The sequence below is a fragment of the Squalius cephalus genome (genome assembly GCF_949319135.1).
Source record: "Squalius cephalus genome assembly, chromosome: 4".
Classification (NCBI taxonomy): domain Eukaryota; kingdom Metazoa; phylum Chordata; class Actinopteri; order Cypriniformes; family Leuciscidae; genus Squalius; species Squalius cephalus.
In genome coordinates this window covers 32,266,529-32,281,230 of record NC_137125.1, presented here as the reverse complement: position 1 = coordinate 32,281,230, position 14,702 = coordinate 32,266,529, and the positions used below count along the sequence as shown (strand labels likewise).

General features: G+C 37.2%; 1 protein-coding gene across 3 annotated transcripts in view; it reads left to right on the top strand.

Annotated features, from left to right (window-relative positions):
- The window catches only part of trim24 (tripartite motif containing 24), a 35,537-nt gene extending 21,116 nt beyond the window's left edge, over positions 1-14,421 (top strand). For all 3 annotated transcript variants that reach the window (XM_079868891.1, XM_079868893.1, XM_079868892.1), the window contains exons 10-19: positions 2,550-2,950; positions 4,046-4,177; positions 4,271-4,385; positions 4,550-4,604; positions 7,566-7,701; positions 10,362-10,585; positions 11,692-11,824; positions 11,929-12,003; positions 12,596-12,742; positions 13,772-14,421. In XM_079868891.1, coding sequence (XP_079725017.1) covers positions 2,550-2,950; positions 4,046-4,177; positions 4,271-4,385; positions 4,550-4,604; positions 7,566-7,701; positions 10,362-10,585; positions 11,692-11,824; positions 11,929-12,003; positions 12,596-12,742; positions 13,772-14,104 — 1,751 coding nt within the window. In that variant the 3' untranslated portion in view covers positions 14,105-14,421. The remainder of the gene's footprint in view (positions 1-2,549; positions 2,951-4,045; positions 4,178-4,270; positions 4,386-4,549; positions 4,605-7,565; positions 7,702-10,361; positions 10,586-11,691; positions 11,825-11,928; positions 12,004-12,595; positions 12,743-13,771) is intronic.
- Positions 14,422-14,702: the final 281 nt, after the last annotated feature.

Sequence of the window (14,702 nt, the reverse complement as noted above, 5' to 3'; positions counted from 1 at the left end):
ATTTGAAATCAACCCAAGCAAACACATCCCTCTCTTAATTGCTCCGCCTCCGAAGCTCACCCTCCAATTCTAACCGCCCTGCTCGGTCGGTCTCGAACCCTGATTGCTGGTATGCAGGTGTGCTAACAAGGACGCTAAAAAGTTAACACCGCATTCTCTATCAGTCATCAGCCTGCACATTCCGTTACACACGCAATTCAAGAGTGGATGTCTAATTATTGTAGCAAAAGCGCAACAAAATAATGCTAATTGAGAGTTTTTTAAGCCCGTTTACACCTGAATTTAGCATCGTCCACTTGTGATCCGATTGACCAAAACACATATTAATACCAGGTAAGGCTGGGACGATACTGTTATAGTGTTAGTTCAGTAAATACATTGTTTGTTACAGTTATTTTACTAGTATCATAATGTGTTCTTATTAGCCAATCAGATGTGGCTACGTCATTACGTAGGGATTAGTTCACTGCTTGTTTACGTTTAGCGTCAGATGCTCGTAGGCTCTGGTGCGGATGGTTGTAGATAAACCCATCAGCGCTGGGCAAGAGCATAAAACCCCCGTTGATGTAAAGTTGTGACTTAATAAGTAAAGTAAAGTTCCTGAACGTACTTTCTTTGTTGTGTGCTTCTCTTCACGCCTCCACGGACACTGAGAAACCAACAAAAGAAAGCACAACAATACACCTATCTCCCGATTCGATATTATCACGATACTTGGCTGCCGGTACGATATGTATTGCGAATTATTATTATTATTATTATTATTATTATTATTATTATTTTAAAAACACTACACCATGGGGAAAAGTTAAATCATACACTTATACAGACTGTACATGATGTATAAGATGAGTCATATTTACAAAAACAATTCATCACATTTTTCTGACTTATTTTAGAAGCTTCATACAATACTACAATCTCTTTAATAAATGATTCAATAACAAAGAAATTTTTTAACAGTCACTTGTCGCCACCTTGTGGCGAAACAATGTAATCGATAAATGCGTTATTTTAAGCGCCAAGTTTTTATCAAAAGCTGATTTACTCTATCGCTATCGTAGACATCAGTGTTTATATTTGAACTTTAAACTTTTATCCCAGTACTTCTATGATAATTTGAACTATTGCATCACAGAAATTATGATACTATGAGGAAAAGACTGCTGTTTCATGACAACTCTCTCTGGGTCAGTGGCAGCGTCAACGCAGATTTGAATGTTGCGATATAATTTTGTCAAAGGTTTAATAGACAGATAAATTGGAAGATCGCGTGGGTGTTTGAATCAAGATCACAGTCTTTTACAGATGAATCGTGCAGCTCTACTGTCTTATCTCTCTTTTAGCAAATAAGTAGCGCTGCGCGTCGTGCGCAAGCCTCACAAGGGCTTTTCAGTGCATTCAGTCTCACGACGCTTTCACGCGTCCACTTATTTTATGTCAATCAACACTCAAAGATAACGACACATTTCATCCTCTGTTGGAACGAAAGTGGCTAACTTCTGTCAACCTCATCTATAAGCAAGGGCAAAAATAAAGCAATTTAATTTGAATTAATATCGATTCTGTAATAAAAAAAATTGCTTTTAAAATCGTTAAAAAAATTTTGCGATACCTAGGTGAGTAGATTTTTTTTCTCCCAGCCCTAATACCAGGTGTAAACAGGACCATAGTATAATCTGTGAAAATAATGAGCGACCAGTCTGTCCATTCTCTCCCTGCGATCTCCTCTCCTCTGACTCTCTCTGAAACTTCATGTCCTTCCTATTTGCTCGAGCAGCTCATCCTCTCTATCTCTTTTTCTCTTGGCTGGTGCTGGTGCTGCTCCTCCTCGTCTTGCTCATCCACTGGTGAACTTGGCCCTGGTGTGTCCTCAGGGATGGAGGAAATAGCCGCATTTCCACCATCGGGCCAGTCCGAGCCAGGGCTTTAAACGGGCAGGGCTGGACTAAAAGCCTCGGGCCTGCAGCACTGAGCCCAAAAGCACGCTGTGTTTCCACCATCGGGCCTGAAGCGCCGCAGCGCTTCACTAAAACACGCCCGTTACACGCCTCTCTGGAACAACGTCACACAAATCCATCATTTCACCAACAAATGGAAGTTTTATCAGAAAAATAACCATAAAGAAATCACTTGCGATCACCAAACGAACATGATAAAAGTGGCTGTTTGTTGGCATTTTAGCATTGATGTTTTACCACAGGTTTATAATAAAATGTGATACATTGATCATAATGAACTTAAGATTGCACATTAGTCACAGAAATAAAGTGGTATTTACAGTTATTTCACAAAAGATAGAGGACACGTATTCAGTCAGTGACGGGAAATATTCGGTTAATGCATCCACTGGTCCGCACTGACAACAGCGCATGTGCAAGTTTTTTGAGCTCTCAAAAAGTAAGGTCCACTAAGTAGTGCACGTGCTGAATGTGTCCATCTGCACTCATTGTCATTGGAGTGTACTTTGAGTGGTTTGGGTGTGTGAGAGTGAAATTCTTGCAAATCTACAGCTTCTCAAATGGAGATGTTCCTGTATCTTTTCCCAGGTTCTTTAGTCGTAGAGAAAACTCCAGTCCGTCATCCCAGCGGTCCACAGCAATTCCTTTTCCAGCAAATGAACCCAGGCCCCAGACCCGATGGTCTTCAGGCAGGGTTCCGGAGCTCACCGTCCCAGCAGCAGCAGCAGCAGCAGCAGCAGCAGCAGCGGCAGAGCACACTGGCCCAACTGCAGATGCAGGTGGAGAAACTCTCCCAGCAAACCAACCGTCACCAACCACCCAATCAATGGTCATGGTACCACGGTATGCGCTTACCAGGGCCGCCTCCACATAGACCCCTACAGGGTGGCTCGCCATCTCAGACGTTACAAAGCATGCCTCAGCACGGGCGCAGATATGGCGCACGAAGCCCTCCACCTATGCTTCAGCCCTCTAACTTACCTCCTCAGGTGACGTGTGACTTAATATTACAAGAAAATTACTGTAAATCATAGGACACATATGTCAAAACTTTGGAATGATTAAATATTTTTGTCTCTAATGCTCACCAAGGCTGCTTTCATTTGATCAAAAACACTATTATACACTAAAATGTTATTGCTGTTGAAAAGAACTGCTTTCTATTTGAATATATTTTAAAATGTAATTTTATTCCTGTGATCAAAACCTGTGAATTCTTAGCATCATTACTCCAGTCTTCAGTGTCACATGATCTTTCTAATATGCTGATGTGCTGCTCAAGAAACACTTTTTCTTATTTTCTTCATTACCATTCAAAAGTTCTGGGTAAGTAAGATTTTTTAAAAAAGAAATTAATACTTTTATTCAGCAAGGATGCATTAAATTGATCAAAAGTGTCTTATGTGATTAAAAAAAAATAACAAAGGATTTCTCTTTCAAATAATTGCTGTTTATTGAACATTGAACTTTCTATCCATCACAGATTCTTTTTATCATATGTTAATGTAAAACATTTTGTATAATATTAACTGCTGTTTGGTTTTCATTTTTATTGTATTTATGCAACTCGTGTTTTTGCCTTGACGATAGCCTGAGATGCTGACATGGCATTAAAAAGCTATACTATTACAGTTTCCACAAAAATATTAAGCTGCTAAACATTTTTAAACATTAATAATGTTAATAGTAAGAACCATTAATAATAATTGAGCATAAATCAGCATTTGAATGATTTCTGGATGATCAACTGACACTGAAGACTGGAGTAATGATGCTGAAAATTCAGCTTTGCATCACAGGAATAAATTACACTTTACTATATATTCAAATAGAAAATAGTTATTTTAAATTGTAGAAATATTTCACAATATTACTGTTTCTACTGTATTTTTGATCACATAAATGAAGCCTTGGTGAGCAGAAGAGACTTCTTTCAAAACATGAAAAAAATTGTAAGGAAATTTTAAGTAAAGAAAGGAAATATTCCGAACATTTTAACGATAGTGTATGTTAATACAGTGTTCACTTATGAATGGAAAAACAGTTGTGTAACTCTGAACTTGCTGTTTTTTTCTGTCTTTAAGACTCTGAGGGGTCTCATCAGCAATCCCACCTTCCCTCCTAAACCGATGGAGGTGCTGCCTAGAAGCCGCTATCCGCACAGTGCTGCTCTTTCCAGTGGAGCTTCGCTTCCCTCTCCACACACGCTCCATCAGGTGAGTGTGGCCATCTTATTCCACCATATACAGTAATATTGGCGCTGGCCAATTATATATATAACATGCACAATTCTGTTTTGGCTTTTTAAGCAAAACATGCAGGCAACATCATACCTGAACAGGAGATATGAACCAAGCGCGCTGCTGTCGGCTCAAAGGCCCAGTTATCCACCCAGTCACCCCTCCACGCCAACAGAGCGAACTGGTATGCTTAATCAGCAAAAAAACAAATGTCTGACATTGCTAACCACCTTGTCTTGTCTTGTCTTGTTAATTGGAGAAATAAAGGCTTGCTGTCCAGTTCATTATACTGTTTGTTCTGTGTTACAGTACTAACTGAATTTTGCCTTGATTTTATCTGACTTTTAGCACAAGGAAGGCAGTTTTCTCAGATGTCCATCACCTCATCAGAACCAAAGACCAGGTAAATATTTTATCAATATTTTTGTTAATTGAAGGTTTTGAGTGCTTTTAAGTCATTATGTGTTAGTTCTCTTTTGTAATTAATTCATCCTAAAATGCTTCATACAAAATGTTATGCATCATATCAAATGTTATATCAATATGGATATCTTTGTGATATGTGCATATTGATTGATCTGCGTTTTTCTGCATACTAAATTATTATAACCGTCTGTAGACCATTTCAAGGATGTAAACGAGAGGCAATGAAAGTGTCTCATAGTGTAGATGGTTATTTATTATCAACGGATCAGTCTGGAACATCGAATCATTCCTATTACAATTAATACATCTGTTAACACTGTGAGCATGTGTAGCTTCATTCATTATAATGGGAGTGATGTGAAATTTACTTTTAGGGCATGTAAAGAAATATAAAGGAAGATATTTGGAAGAATGTTGGTAACCAAGCAGATCTCGGACCCCAATTACTACCATAGTACTTTTTTTTATTCTATGGTAGTCAACGGGGCCTGAGATCTGTTTGGTTACCAATGTTCTTCCAAATATCTTCCTTTGTGTACAACAGAACAAAGACATTTATACAGGTTTGGAACAACATGAGGGTGAGTAAATTATGACAGAATTGTCATTTCTGGGTGAACTGTCGCTTTAACTAGCCAGCTTGACTCTACCCATCAAACTAACAATTAGTTGGAAAAAAAACCTGACATATCCTACCATTGTTAGTACTGTACATATCCAGTCATCTCTTTTCACTGCTGTAGCTCATGTGCACTCTTGTAGTAGGGATGTTATAGTAATATAGTCCCTTTCACTTATAATTACATGGATTATTCGAATTTATACCCACAGGAGAACTTTTCCCAGAAAATTTAAACACCGTAAAACACCTTTTATACAGACTAGGCTTGCTGCGGTATTCTGTGCTATCGGTGTTACACGCTGTTCGGCTGTACACCGATTATATTACTTGGCCAGAATGGCCACCAACCCACTTCCCCCCTTATTTGTTGAAATAAAAACTAGGGATGCACTGAAATTTTGGCCACTGAAAATTATCGGCAGAAATTGCCATTTTCGTATTTTGGCCAAAAGAGAAATAAGGCCGAAAATATGAGCCGGAAATACATGCCATCCCGTCCCTCAGTGTTCAGTGCTTTGCGAGCGGCTCCGCATCCGAAGATGCACAACTTTGAAGCGACTTTCTTGGGCACGGCCCAAGAAAACGCTCCACTCATGTACCTCTCACTGGAAAAACAAAGTCTGCTCAAAAAATGTGCCGACATGAAATTTCTCTGTAGTAGACTTGTTTCTGTTTGCAATAGCCCTACTGTGCTGTAACGTGGTGTGTATAGCCGTGCTGGGCAACGCTGGTAAAATGACGCTATCCTCTTGTTCACTGATCTGCTTCCCGCTATCTGCTCACATGCTCTGATAACAATTGCTTTGTAGGACTATAGCCTACTTTTATTAGCTTTTTCATTAGTATTTTTTTCATTTCACATTCAATAAAATTATTGAATTTAATTAAAAAGTGTAATATACTGTGTATACTGTATGTATATCTTAAATATATTTAAACGCGTTTAGAAGGCCATCCATGTGATTTTTTTGTGTAAAAGTGGTTTCAGGTGTTACTAAATTTACGTTAATTTACAATACATTTTAGTACAAAAGTTACTGAATCTTTTTTTTTTGTGTGTGTGTGTGAAAAGGTTTGTATGCAGATTTCACTCACACATTTGTGCGTACGCACTGTTAGTGAATGAGACCTATTCATTACAGCAGTCAGAAGAGAGAAAGACCCTCACATGTTAAAGGAGAACTCGGCAACTCTAGCGAACTCTAGTCACTTCTTCGCTGATTTTTCCTTTTGTTGTCGCATGTTTTCCCCACGAGCTCCCCCTACAGCTGTGGGGGGGCGTATATTTCACAACACGGTCGTAAAAAACTCACTTGCGGCGGCCTCCTCCCCCTCTCTACCGCTGCTCATGTGCGTTTGTTATGATCGGAGCAAGCCAACTGTATCGTGTGGAGCTATGTCTACCGAGGTGGGTAATCTGGTAATACATCATACATGCGTGTGTGTTTATGTCGAATTGCCGTAAAGCAATTCGTGTTTCGCGCTCGTTCTCGTTCTCGTTCTCGCTTCTCACGAGACTTCCAATTTCTATCTTGCCGGGACGGTAGTCCCCAAGTTGCAAGGTTGGTTTTCCGCCTGGGAACGCTGGGGGGAGCGGGGAAAGTCACCAATATAACCAGAACAGGTTGTTTAACCATCCAAATGATTTCTAGACAGTTTTATTGAGTTAAAAAAGTTACCAAGTTCTCCTTTAACTAATTAACTCTAAGGTATAATACCCCCGTTTCACAGACAAGGTTTAAGTCTGGTCCCAGCCTAAAATGCATGTTTAAGCTGTTTTAACTGAAGCCGACTTGCACTGACACATCTTCAAACATATGTCAGTGCCATTGTTTTGTCTCAAGATAGTAATGTTTTTCGTCTAAGGCACGTTTATAAAAGCTAATTAAATGTCCTAATTGAACTAAGACCTAATCCTGTGAAAACAGGCCTTTATGTTTTATATATATATATATATATATATATATATATATATATATATATATATATATATATATATATATATATATATATATATATATATATACACACACACATATATACACATATATACATGTATACATACACACACACACACACACACACACACACACACACACACACACACATATATGTATGTGTGTAAGTATGTGTATGTATGTAAAAAAAAAGATAGTTGCTAGATAGTTAGTAATATCAGAAATATGTTTTCTCAGTTTGTAAAAAGGTCCATTCTTTTAATACCTTTACTACCTTGCTATTTTTTTGCTATTTCACGAAATGTGCTTCTAGTCATTTTGTTGTTTTCCTGTTTTTTTCTTTTCTTTTTTTTTTAAGTTCTGTCTCCTGGAAACGTGCAGAAGCCCCCCAGAGTGGCCCATCAAACCCCTCCACCAAAAGAAGACGCAGGTTGTCTCCAGGACCGGTCATTGTCATCAAAGATGAACCAGAGGATGATGATGAAGTTCATTTTGTAAGCTTTTACTCATTCTGCACCAGATCAGAGAAGAAATAGTACACTGTAACACAATAATACTCTGCCGATTTTGCAGGTTTTCCCACTTACAAAGCATGTAGAAGTCTGTAATTTTTATCATAGGTACACTTCAACTGTGAGTGACGGAATCTAAAACAAAAATCCAGAAAATCACATTGTATGATTTTTTTTAAGTAATTAATTTGCATTTTATTGCATGACATAAGTATTTGATACATCAGAAAAGCAGAACTTAATATTTGGTACAGAAACCTTTGTTTGCAATTACAGAGATCATACGTTTCCTGTAGTTCTTGACCAGGTTTGCACACACTGCCAACTAGTCTCTCCTTATGGAGGATCCCTTTACCACTCCAGATAAAGCGTTGTCGGGAAAAATTCGTTTCGCGTACCTACCCCGAAGTGACATAATAAAATTCTATATCAAAATTTATAAGGAAAGACCAGTACTTTGTTTAGGCTTGGTTTGTTGGGAATTACAAACCTGCACACATATATTCAAACGCACATAACTATAGAACCAATTCTTAATGCGCATGTGAACGCCAACAGCGTTTATCAGAGGTTCACGTTTAAAGTCTGTGTAGAGAGAATGGTGTCGTCTTAGCGGCCCCTAATTTAATAACAAATGATCGTTGCGACGGAAGCGAATCAATCAAAACTAACTTTAGCTGGAAAATAACTTTATTAAAGAACCGCTATAAAGCCAAAACAATCTCTGTTACCTTAAATTATACACTTATCTCTGTAAAGAATCTACATTGTTAAAAGCGCTGTATAAGTGAAGATGACTTGACTTGACACTGCAGCAGGGATTTTGGCCCACTCCTCCATACAGACCTTCTCCAGATCCTTCAGGTTTCGGGGCTGTCGCTGGGCAATACAGACTTTCAGCTCCCTCCAAAGATTTTCTATTGGGTTCAGGTCTGGAGACTGGCTAGGCCACTCCAGGACCTTGAGATGCTTCTTACGGAGCCACTCCTTAGTTGCCCTGGCTGCGTGTTTCGGGTCGTTGTCATGCTGGAAGACCCAGCCACGACCCATCTTCAATGCTCTTACTGAGGGAAGGAGGTTGTTGGCCAAGATCTCACGATACATGGCCCCATCCATCCTCCCCTCAATACAGTGCAGTCGTCCTGTCCCCTTTGCAGAAAAGCATCCCCAAAGAATGATGTTTCCCCCTCCATGCTTCACGGTTGGGATGGTGTTCTTGGGGTTGCACTCATCCTTCTTCTTCCTCCAAACACGGCGAGTGGAGTTTAGACCAAAATGCTCTTATTTTTGTCTCATCAGACCACATGACCTTCTCCCATTCCTCCTCTGGATCATCCAGATGGTCATTGGCAAACTTCAGACGGGTCTGGACATGCGCTGGCTTGAGCAGGGGGACCTTGCGTGCGCTGCAGGATTTTAATCCATGACAGCGTAGTGTGTTACTCATGGTTTTCTTTGAGACTGTGGTCCCAGCTCTCTTCAGGTCATTGACCAGGTCCTGCCGTGTAGTTCTGGGCTGATCCCTAACCTTCCTCATGATCATTGATGCCCCACGAGGTGAGATCTTGCATGGTGCCCCAGACCGAGGGAGATTGACCGTCATCTTGAACTTCTTCCATTTTCTAATAATTGCGCCAACAGTTGTTGCCTTCTCACCAAGCTGCTTGCCTATTGTCCTGTAGGCCATCCCAGCCTTGTGCCGGTCTACAATTTTGTCCCTGATGTCCTTACACAGCTCTCTGGTCTTGGCCATTATGGAGAGGTTGGAGTCTGTTTGGTTGAGTGTGTGGACAGGTGTCTTTTATACAGGTAACAAGTTCAAACAGGTGTAGTTAATACAGGTAATGAGTGGAGAACAGGAGGGCTTCTTAAAGAAAAACGAACAGGTCTATGAGAGCCAGAATTTTTACTGGTTGGTAGGTGAGCAAATACTTATGTCATGCAATAAAATGCAAATTAATTATTTAAAAATCATACAATGTGATTTTCTGGATTTTTGGATTTTTAGATTCCGTCTCTCACAGTTGAAGTGTACCTATGATAAAAATTACAGACCTCTACATGCTTTGTAAGTAGGAAAACCTGCAAAATATGCAGTGTATCAAATACTTGTTCCTCCCCACTGTGTGTGTGTGTGTATGTATATATATATATATATATATATATATATATATATATATATATATATATATATATATATATTATTATTATTATTATTATTATTATTATTATTATTATTATTATTATTATTATTATTTAGGGCTGTGAAAAGATTAATCGCGATTAATCGCATCCAAAATAAAAGTTTGTGTTTACATAATAAATGTGTGTGTACTGTGTAGCATTATTTTGTATATATAAATACACACACTTGCATGTATATATTTAAGAAAAATGTGTTATTTATTATACAAATATTTATATTTATATATAATATAAATTATATTTAAATATATACAGTATATACATGCAAATATTTCTTAAATAAATACATGCATGTGTGTGTATTTATATATACAAAATAATGATACACAGTACACACACATTTATTATGTAAACACAAACTTTTATTTTGGATGCGATTAATCTTTTCACAGCCCTAATATTATTACTATTATTACAAATTTTCTATGCTACTGTAGGTAAACACTAGTGCTAAAGCCAGTCTTCCAGACAGCACGGGGGTTCAGTCTCAAACGCCACTGCAGGGTGAGCAGCAAACAGAGAAGACCCCAGAAGCAGACGAAGACCCCAATGAGGACTGGTGCGCAGTGTGCCAGAATGGAGGAGAACTGCTCTGCTGTGACAAATGTCCCAAAGTCTTCCATCTTAGCTGCCATATCCCCACTCTGACTGCTTCTCCAAGGTAACGGAAATATCGAAAGCAGCTAAAACAACCCCCACTGAATATAAGAAATTATTAAATTAAACTGAATAGATAATTTAATCTGTAGAGATTTCATATCTAATGGCCTGGTTTCACAGACAGGGCTTAGATTAAGCCAGGATTAGACCTTAGTTCAATTAGGACATTTAAGATAGCTACATTGTTACATTTGGCTAGTTGTTTATCTAATCAGATTTTAAAGACAAAACTATATTTTATAATTTAGTCTTTTATGTCATAAACATGTGAATGTGTTTTTGTTTTGTGTCCATGAAAAATAATCAAATGAGACCTAGGATTGTCATTTGAAAAGTAATTTATTTGTTGTATTGTCTCAAAAAAGGCATTACCATATACACTGCCCAGCCAAAGAAAAAAGTTGCTGTTTGGATTTAAATGAATTAAAAAAGGCAAATGCTTGAGTGTCTATGATTGGATCATTATTGCAGTGATTATTGTGTTTTTATCATGTTTTATGTTTGGCAACAGTTCTTCTAACTCTAATTGATGGAGAGTGTAGCTTTTAATTTCTTTAAAAACTTGTATGAAGACACATCATGGCCATATTCCAGGATGTCAATGTCCAGATTTATCAGGCTCAAATTGTGAAAGAATGGTTGAGAGGATGAAGAATCGTTTTCACACATGAATCGGCACCTCTGAGTCCAGACCTTAAATTCATTGAAAGTCTTTGGGATGTGCTGGAGGAGACTTTACAGAGTGCATGACTCTTGCATTGCCAATACAAGATCTTGACCATAAATTTATTCACCTCTTGATGGAAATAACATCACAACATTTATTTCCATCAAGAGGTGTATCAATTTTTGGTCAAGATCTTGTATTGCGCTATCAAAATTCCTCTGAAACCCTCCACCACCCCCAGCTCCACCTGTCAGAATCTGCTATGGGATTTATGTACATCTATTTATGCAACATATATCCATACTTGCTCTGAAGTAGCAGCAGTAGCGCAGCAGATCTATTCCACGAAGACCAAATACATTAACATTGTCATATCGTTTAACATGCTAAAACAATTCAGAGAGTTGTCATAACTGAAATATGTATATGTGTATCTTTAGTGGTGAGTGGTATTGTACATTCTGCCGTGACCTTACCTCACCTGAAATGGAGTATAACGTCAATGCTAGCGGAGAATCGAACAGTGTGAAGCAGGATCCAGATTCTGAGGCTTTCACTCCTGTGGATAGAAGAGTATGCACTACTTTCAATTCAGTTCTGCTTTATTTAAAAAAAAATTTTTTAAATTATTTTACATTTAACTTTTATAATGGCTGCATTTATTTGTGTTCATGCAGAAATGTGAGCGACTACTGCTTCGTCTTTATTGCAATGAGCTCAGCACAGATTTTCAGGAGCCTGTAACTCCGTCGGTAAGATCATCCATCTCACATAGCATTCTACATGCATGAACTTGATTGGATTGATTTTCATTGAGGAAACTGCAAAAAAAATTAAGTACATGCCTGGATCACCACAAATTCAAAGAAGAAAATATTTAGCACAATAAAAATTAAGCCTATTTTATGAAAACTATTGTTTTGGGGGTTTTGTGACCATTTTCATGATAATAAAGCACATTTTACTGTCAAAAATCTCAGTAGCCTATTGTAATACAGAAAATAATTATTAATTCTTATTCATGTACAATTTAATGATTTCCATTAAGTGTTAAAATTGTTATACATTGTGGTAGTGTTTTTCCACTGCCTTCAATTTATGCTGATTTCATTAAATTATTAAATCAAGAAATCATTGTGTATGGAATCAGATTTTTTAACTGTCAGAAAAAATGAAAAATAATCACCATACCAAAATATAAAATGAATTTCCATCAAATGGAATAGTTTCAGATTTGGGGGTGAAATGGCACAGACAGGCTCACTAGGGTTTGAATCAAAGCTTCCATTTTAATGATAAGGACTGTTTTCTGTTTTGACCCTGGTTCACTCTTCACATTTGCAGTCAATGCCAGAATACAGTGAGATAATAAAGATGCCAATGGACCTGTCTGTGATCAGAAGCAAACTGGGGGACAGCAGTTATAAGAGCACTGAGGACTTTGTTGCGGACGTCAGGTTGATTTTCAAAAACTGTGCAACTTTCCACAAGGTATGATGACTTGCAAGTTAACATATTATCTTCAAGATATGTCCCCTTGAAACTGGATTGTGCTTGGTGAAAACTAGGGGTTTGACGATATTCTTAGCTCATGACACGAGAAGATACACGATATCGGGTTCATGAGAACAAGACAAGATATTTTTAAGAAACGCCATATTTAAGAATTCTTCAACTGCATAATATGACTGGAAAAATAGTCTTTTATCCGACTGAAAGTCACAAAATGCAAAACATTGCAGGTTCATTTTACTTATAATTTAACCCTCTAGGATATGAGGTGTTTTCTGGGCCCTGGAGGTGTCCTGACATTGCTTTAAAAGTTGTTAGACATGTTTTGTATAAGAAAGCCTGTATCCAGAAAGGCATCTAAAATCTCTTTTTTTTATGGTTAAAATTGAACATATGAATATCACCTGATATATATATATATATATATATTAGGGCTGTCAAACGATTAATCGTGATTAATCGCATCCAAAATAAAAGTTTGTTTTTACATAATACATGTGTGTGTACGGTGTATAATTATTTTCTATATATAAATACACACACATGCATGTATATATTTAAGAAATATTTGCATGTATATACTGTGTATATATATTTATATTATATATAATTTATATTATATATAAATATTTTATATATAAATAACACATTTTTCTTAAATATATATACATGTGTGTGTATTTATATAGAGAAAATAATTATACTCCATACACACACATATATTATGTAAACACAAACTTTTATTTTGGATGCGATTAATCGTTTGACAGCCCCCATATATATATATGGAATGAAAGTCATTGTTAATAGATAAGTGATGAGGGTTATGAGTGTTGAGCTGTTTTTAACCAAAACCCGCTTGAATGTTAATCTTGGCTTTGATAAAATGTGTTAAATGCTCTAACTTCGTTAACATTAAAAGATTAAAAATAATCAAATAATAAAAAGTGCCTTTAATTGAAGAACACACACGTGACATCTAATGTTGTGTATTCACGCTGTTTGTAGGAAGACACTGAAATGGCCAGTGTGGGTGCTAATCTGGAGAGTTACTTTGAGGAACTGTTGAAGCTCTTGTATCCAGACCGGACGTTTCCTGGCGTGAAGGAGGAGAGCATTGCTTCTTTGTGTCCTGACGAATCAAGTCCCTTATCTAAGACGCCTCCACAAGACACTTCCCCAGTAGAGGAGGTTGCGAGACCCTCTGGTGAAGATCTCCCTCAGGAGGAGCCGCACACTAAAGACATTGAGGAGAAGCCAGAGAACTTGAGCTCTCCTGCAGGATCCAGTCCTGTAAATGCTGAAACGGACAGTAATGCGACTAAAGAACCAACTTCCTGAAAGAATCTTCCTTGTTTTTCCTCTAAAGACTGGATGGTGACATGCACTTTTCTAGAGCGTGAAATCTCTGGTTCAATTGCAATAATTATACTGTATATTTTAATTGTTTTAAGCATTTGGAAAACAAGCTAAAAAAAACATACTAAAAATGTATTATAACAATGCAGTGTGTAATATAGGCACAATAAATATCTGAAATATGGCCCATCAAATTTTCATTTTGTTGATGTGCAGTAAGAAAAGTGAAAAGAAAGATGCATTCAATTTACTTTTCAATTATAGTTCTCTCAAAAATAAAAAAATATTTTTTAGTTGTCTATTTGATTACACTATTTTAAGGTGATTTTACTGTGCAATTGTACAAATTAAATATGAAATAATAACTACATGAACTTATATAGGGTTAAGGATAGGGTTAGTTACTTGTAACTATGCATCATTTACTGTTATTATTATAGTAAGTACATGTAACTTGTAACTGTTACCATTTGGTTTCTTACTATAGTTATTTTTCTGTTGTTCAAGAGCTTTACTTGTACACACACAAAAAATACAATTTAATTTCATCAAGGGGAAGCAAATAGTTATTTTTAATCAC